Genomic DNA, 7,007 nt, shown 5'->3' with positions numbered 1-7,007 from the left:
AGCAGTAGATGCATGCTTATTTCTGCAGTGATTCGTCTGGTGAGTGCAGCTCAGTAGGAATTAAATGGTTCCTACATAACATTGCTCACAACAAGGTCTGTGGATTATCTTGGGTAACCAGATCATGATTTTTGGAAAGAGACATTGCTGTTGATATTTTTTGACACTTTGAGTACCCCGAGCCGAGTGCCTTCTAGTTTTATTATATTCAAGAAAAGGATGGTCGATATCTCCATCACTACAACTCACACCAAAATGATTTGGATCGATAAACAGCACAAATACTCCGTTCATATGGAATCTGACAGATAGTAGAAGGCAGACCGACGACACTTCCTGAACTGCACTGGAAAAGAAGGGAGAAAAAAATCGAACCGAATGGCAGGACAGCAGAATACATGACCATATGTTGCTATGGTGATGCATCCAAAAAATGAACATGTGTTAAATAAAAATAATTTTAAATCTATCACGTTGATATAATTATTGTAGCAGTTTACAAAGCCATAAAAATAAGATTTCTCTTCATATCTTATTACAAACTTAGTGATCGGTAAACTCCCTCTAAAACACAAAGAAAGTTAAATAATCTCCAAAAGTCATTTATTCTTTCATTATTCATCGCCTGCCATATGTCCGCTTTTCTTGTAAAATCTCTGTGGAATTTAAATTTTTGATCATACAATTCTGAGTGTTGTTGCACCAGACTAGTTTTTCGTTGTCCAGAACAGCCATGTTTTCTCCTTGCGCGAGAGCTATGTATAAATTGAAAATTCCATTCTGAAAGGGCAGCAAAATGTTTAAAAAGTTTAAACTTTGGATGGCCATGCTGTCTGCTATTGTCAGTGTTCTCTGCCGGCCTCACCTAATTTTACCGTCCTGCTCTCATTTACTTAAATGACATCCTCTTTGCCATCTACCGTCTGCCAGATTCCATGTGAACGCAAAATAAAGTAAGATGAAAAATACGTATTTTTGATTTTGGGGTGAATTTTCCCTTTAAGTTATAATTCTAAGAAAAGTAAACTCTATGTTCTAATGAGATTTACCTCATAATTACGTACTGCGACAACATTGATCTAAAAGTTGAAGTCCTCTGGCCCCAAGTCAGTTATGTTACCCAAAAAACAGCCACTTGTTGACAGAGGGTGATAATGAGATTTAGATGAAAGTGTGAAAGTGTTATGAATCTGTTGCTCTCAAAACAGAATTGGTACAGAAAACATTGCCCAGTTGTTACATTGGTGCACAACTGCAAAGTAAATGACAAAGGAAATGACAAAGGTTAAATATCACACATTATATCAAGTATTTGGTTGTCATGTCACTGCACAAGCAGAACTAGACTAATGCAATACTGATAACACTCACAATAGAAAACATCGTCCGAGGTGTGTTGTAAAAGAACACTGCAAAACTGACTATGGGACTGCTCTTTAATCCACAGCCAAAGCATGTTGTCTGTCAGGGATTAAAATAATCCATATTCCATATTTGTCTTTTAATATCTCTGACACACAGAGAAATGATACACACACAGTAAGTACAGGTGTCATGTGTTGGTAGTTCGTCCCTTCATAAGTACAACACTTTAATTAAATTCTGAGATACTTCACTTCAGAGGAAGGGCTTTTTTTATACTGCGTTTGACTTCTACTCCGCTACATTTCATTGAAACATATTGCACTTTTTATGTTATTACTTTTATATTATATGTGACATGACAGTTTTAGTTAAATTTCATATAATATATTATTGTAAAACATATGATAATCTTACAAAATTAAATTGCTGCTTACACATTAAATGAACAGACACCTATTCTGATAATGGATTCATTCAACTGCAGTCATATTTCAAACAAAAATGCAAACTTTCTGTGTAACAGCTTCTTAAAATGTGAAGATTTGCTGCTTCTCATTGTCTTATTTGATAGTAAACTGAATGTATTTTGGTTTTGGGCCGTTTTTCGGCAAAGCAAGACATATTAATGTGTCACTTTTGGAAGTTTTGAAGGGATTTTACAGACAAAAGCAAATAATTAGTTAAATGGGAAAATCAGTGTTGGTAATGAAATGTAAAACATTACAGATAACTTTACCCTGCTAAAAATGTAATAAGTAATGTAGATATTTATTTACTTCATCAGAGTGTTTTACCCTATAACATACCATCACTTTTCTAACAATTGTTTAAACAGATTAATAAAGAAAAATTCAGCAAAAAAAAAAACAATACCAAAAGAAAGCATCCCTGCACGGTGAAAAGATCCAAAACAAAAGAATAAATGTCATATTCTACATATAAACTTTTTAAAGAAAACAATATATTTATATGTAACCCCTTTGTAATTACCAACATTTTGACTAGTAATTCTCAGCAACTTAAACTGATTACAATTACATTTATTTTGAAATTTGATTACATGTAGCTAGCTACTTTTCAACACTGGAGAAAATGGGCAGATAAATCACTTCTGATAAGTAAATATAGCCTAAATGACATTATGAATGGGGTCAGTGTACATATTAGGATTTTTTTTCTGTTGATACATAAAGCTATTTTTCAGGTAAATACCAGTTTGAAGTAAACGAAATGTTTTGGGTTTTTGTTTGTTTTTTTAACTGTCCCTTATATATAGGTGACTTAAAGGATCTAAGCACTTGTTCCAACACTGACTATTTGTCGTGGAAAAAATAATAGCTTTCCATAGGTCGTTTTGAAAAATCTATTTCTATTTGTCACTTTTGCATGCGTCTGCAGGTGTATTTACACTCCCTCGTGTGTGTGCTGCAGAAACACACTGAGTGCATTTACCAAAATCCAGTTAGAGGAGTTCAACTCAGACCAAAAATAGATCAAAGACAAGATAAATACAGGCTTGAAACTCCGAGGGCACAAATGCCCAAACGATCGTGACCTGGAAAGCGAAAGTAAAATAGTTTACTTCGCTCGTGCGTGTGTGTGTGTGTGTGTGTGTGTGTGTGTGTGTGTGTGTGTGTTAGCCCCGCCCCGTAGCCCCTCTCCCCCTCTCCCGTGACGGAGCAGGCAGTATGTCGCCAATAGTCTTCAGTTGTAGAAATGGCAGCGCTGAGACAGGAGCATCGGTATGGGCTCTCCTGTGGTAAAATCAACAAAAACACCCCGAATCAAACTCTGTATCACGTCAAACTCACGGACACCGCCATCCGGACCCTCGAAGCCTACCAGAACCTCAAGGTAAGAAAAACGATCCGATTCAACTTTGAAGCTTACGTGCGTTTTTTTCTTACAGCTGTATTTCTCTTAAATCGCCCCCCCAACTCCGGGAACTGTAACTGAAAAACGTTTCCTATTTGGTAGGAAAAAAGTTAAGTTTAAACAGTTGATCATCTTAACTCTCAGCGACAGGAGCTTTTGTTAGAAGATAAATGTTGGTTTATTCTAGCTGCTATACTGTAGATTTATTGCGATCATAACAGGCTGTTCAATAGGCTTTAATGAATGAAGGGATTTCATTAAATTCCCCTATAAGCCTCTGCTAGAAATTGTTTGGTACACAAGAAGAGAGGCTCCGGCTATTTTTTTTTTATTGTTCATATCTGCTCGTTTACCAACGCGTAATCTCGCGGAAAAAGGCATTAAAGTTCCCGTATGACATATGAGGGTTGTGATTATGCCCTGAGCTTTGAAAGCTGTTTTCCTTTCTATATATTACATATGAAAAGCATAATTTAGATTCTATTTTATTTTAGATTTGTTTTGCTCACGGGAATAAATTAATGAACAAGCTATCAAGAAAATTATTCTCTGAATCGGGAGACTCTTTTATTGCTTTTATGGTTCATTAGATTAGACCGAGACAATTTATCCAAATGGGCTTTCCCAGAGCAATGATACAACAGTCAGTCCCACAGTTAGTTTTTTTTTCATTCATTTTTTTGTTAAGATTAAAGACAAATATTTGCGCCACAGTCCCGGGTCACAGTAAACTCTACGGTTGGATGTGTGGCTCGGTGGCAGGGCTCGACAACTTGTCGCTGGGCGTCTTTAGTATTATTGTTTTTTGCCCTTTACACGCCTGGAAGCCCGCCCAGCTCCGGCGCTCATTGGTCTGTGAAGCAGAGTGAACTCCAGAGCTCAGCCAGCCTGACAGCTTCCTCCAGGCCAGAGCAGGCTGGCAGGCTGGAGAGGTTTCTGCAGGAGTTTTCCAAGTCAAAGACCACCCCAGAAAAACACCGTCTTTAGACCGCTGGACTCCCACAGAGACTGTGGTGTGGGAGATTTTGTCCTCAGGAGCCCTCAGCATGAAAAGAGCTTCCTGTTATTACGTGTGAATTATTTGTGATTTTCATGTCTGTTGTGGTGGAGAAGAGAGGGTCTTGTTAACCCTTTGAAACCCGAGGAAATTAGATTTGTTTCTTTCAATAAGTTTAGATCAGATCAGATTTGTTTATTTGTCAAGTTAACACACCATCAGCAATGCAATGACATGTTATGGAAGAGAAACAACCAGTCAACTCACTATTCAATACACAATAAAAATAGAATAAATATTGAAAAATAGATTTAGAAATAGATATATCTCACATCTCATACATGGGAAGAAGGTAATGAGCAACTCAACAAGACATGGCCCCAAAAATAAGCAATAAAGTTAGTAAAAACTTACAAGACAATTACCTGAAAATAAGTTGAAAAGAAAGAAAAGGGGGAAAAAACCCCAACAAAAACAAACAAGAAAATGACCCCATAAAGTGCAAAAATTTAGATGTATTTATAACAGAATTTTAATTATATGATTAGAATGATTATAACTACAGTTTTCTGGACATTTTAACCATTCTTTTTTATTTCACATGTATTTTTGAAAACTAATTATTAAGTAATTTCTTGCAATTTGTGGGACATTTCTTGCAAAGTTGGTTATTGCTCTTTTCGCCCATGTTTTTGAAAGAAATCACACCAATTTGCTTGGTTTAAAAGGGTTAAATAGCCCGCGAAAGGCTGCTCTGAATGCAGCTCAAGAAAACTGATGTTAATCCAGATTATAAAGGGTTAAACCTAAAATAAACAGTTCTTATACAATGATTTATCTGGCTGTTATTATTTTTTTCAAGTAAGTGAGTAAGTGTTGTGGTTTATGACTTTATGACTCAGAAAAATGCATGAAAATGCCATAATTATACAAAGTCAAAGATATTCAAGTCATGGAAAGAAAATTGCTTTTCAAAATAAAAACAGAGATATTCCTTTTTGATAAATCAGAATCAGTGAAACTTTGCCACTTTTGCTAAAACAACCAATCAGGGGCATAAGACAGGGCAGGCACTGCAGTTGCACTGGGGCCCATGAGGTGTGTTTGGGAGGGGGGGCTCTATTGATTAATAAATCATTTCAATTATCCAAAAACTATTTGCTGATAGATTTTCTGTTGAATTCATTAATCTTTACCATTTTCTTGTAAGGTACCATTTATGTAGATTTTATGATTGTATTTATTGTAAGTAGTGGCTCTGTTACTATTCAGCTTGTAAAGGATCCCTTCAACTGGTGTTAATCATTTATTTTTTTTAGTAATGCAGTGCTAAATGTTAGTAATCACTCACTGATTTATCACTCTGTAGTAAGATATTATGTCTATAGTTATTAATACATTGTTTATAAATTTATTGTGGTCCAAGCATTTTATCTGAGGTGGGCAGGCAAAGGGTATCTGTCACAACCTGGCAATTTAAAAAAAATTGAAATTGTTATTAATATCTAATAACTACTCTGTAACTGATATTTAGATATTCATCAAAAGGTGCATTATTAGGGAGTGGTATCACTTAATTGGTTAATTGTTTCAGCTCCAGTGCAAACAAAATGTTAATAATCACATTTTAAATCATCATATAAAATAAAATAAGCTGTTTAAGATATACCATCCGATTTTGCCCTGCAGCTGTGTTTGTAACAAACATTATGAGCTCTAATATTTATTATTCCATTCAATATTAAAAGCAAATGGATGATGAAGAAAATTACAACAATACTCTTCAAAGAGGAAGACATTTCCCAGAACCATTAATAATAAATTAAGCGTGCTGTCAATCATGCGCGCAGCTGTACGTCACAGATAATTGTCTCCATCTATTAACTATGTATCATGTCGCCTCAGAGGCATGATATTTTTTATGGCATTAATATTTTTTTATCAGGCGGGTGGAAAGAAACAATATGATGTTCTGGAGCTTAAGGCAGGTACACTGTGGTCTCGGAGAGCAGGACATTTATAAACCACAGCATGGAGCTTATCAAAAGTATCTTTTGAAAAAATATATAATTGGTTTCAGAAGGAGCTTTGTCTGTCCTCTGGGATCTGTTGCTTTTATTTATTTAATCATTTAGAGGGGAAATCAGCTGAAACAAACAAACATGCTCACAAACTGACCGACACAAGCAAGTTTTCTGCAAGCAATAGATTGATTAATCACACACATTCCTCTGAAGATTAGGGCTATAACCCCCTCAACTGTAGACTTAATGACACTGAAATATGGCAGCAATTCACCAGGGCAAAGCCTGATGGGAAATGGCAATTATGGCAATGTTTTGAGATTTGATGAGCAAAGTTTACCAAACCCTTGTCTCATCAAGCCAGACTGCTGTTATCTGGAGAAATCCAACTGAGCAGAGCCTGAACAATGGAGATATATTTCCACTCATAATGCATGAGCTGTCCATTCGATTAATCATGATTCCTGAATTACTGACCACTTTATTCTCTCTCTCTCTCTCTCTCTCCTCAGGCATCACTATCAAATCAGCCAGCAATTTGCTTCAAGGGGAGCCAGGGGGTAAGATGTTTTGCATACTCTCCCTAATGCCTCAGAAACTGAATGCTCTAATTAGTTTGGATTTGCTGTGGAGCACACTTGTGACAGTTCCTCTGCACATCTTATTTCATTCCTGGCATTCAATAAGTGTTAGCATGACACCAAGAGGTTGAAAACCCAACCACTGCCAATTCATTTGGTGCAAAA

The 7,007-nt window shown here is 36.1% G+C and overlaps 1 protein-coding gene across 1 annotated transcript in view; it reads left to right on the top strand.

Annotated features, from left to right (window-relative positions):
- The first annotated feature begins 3,081 nt into the window (after nucleotides 1-3,081).
- LOC121950448 (RNA polymerase II elongation factor ELL) overlaps nucleotides 3,082-7,007 on the top strand; it is a 39,027-nt gene continuing 35,101 nt past the window's right edge. The window contains exons 1-2 of the mRNA XM_042496446.1: nucleotides 3,082-3,219; nucleotides 6,774-6,821. Coding sequence (XP_042352380.1) covers nucleotides 3,082-3,219; nucleotides 6,774-6,821 — 186 coding nt within the window. The remainder of the gene's footprint in view (nucleotides 3,220-6,773; nucleotides 6,822-7,007) is intronic.

The sequence above is a fragment of the Plectropomus leopardus genome, chromosome 11, assembly GCF_008729295.1.
Source record: "Plectropomus leopardus isolate mb chromosome 11, YSFRI_Pleo_2.0, whole genome shotgun sequence".
In the NCBI taxonomy this organism is placed as follows: Eukaryota; Metazoa; Chordata; class Actinopteri; order Perciformes; family Serranidae; genus Plectropomus; species Plectropomus leopardus.
Note: the sequence above shows the minus strand (reverse complement) of the source record. Positions and strands in the feature narration are given on the sequence as shown.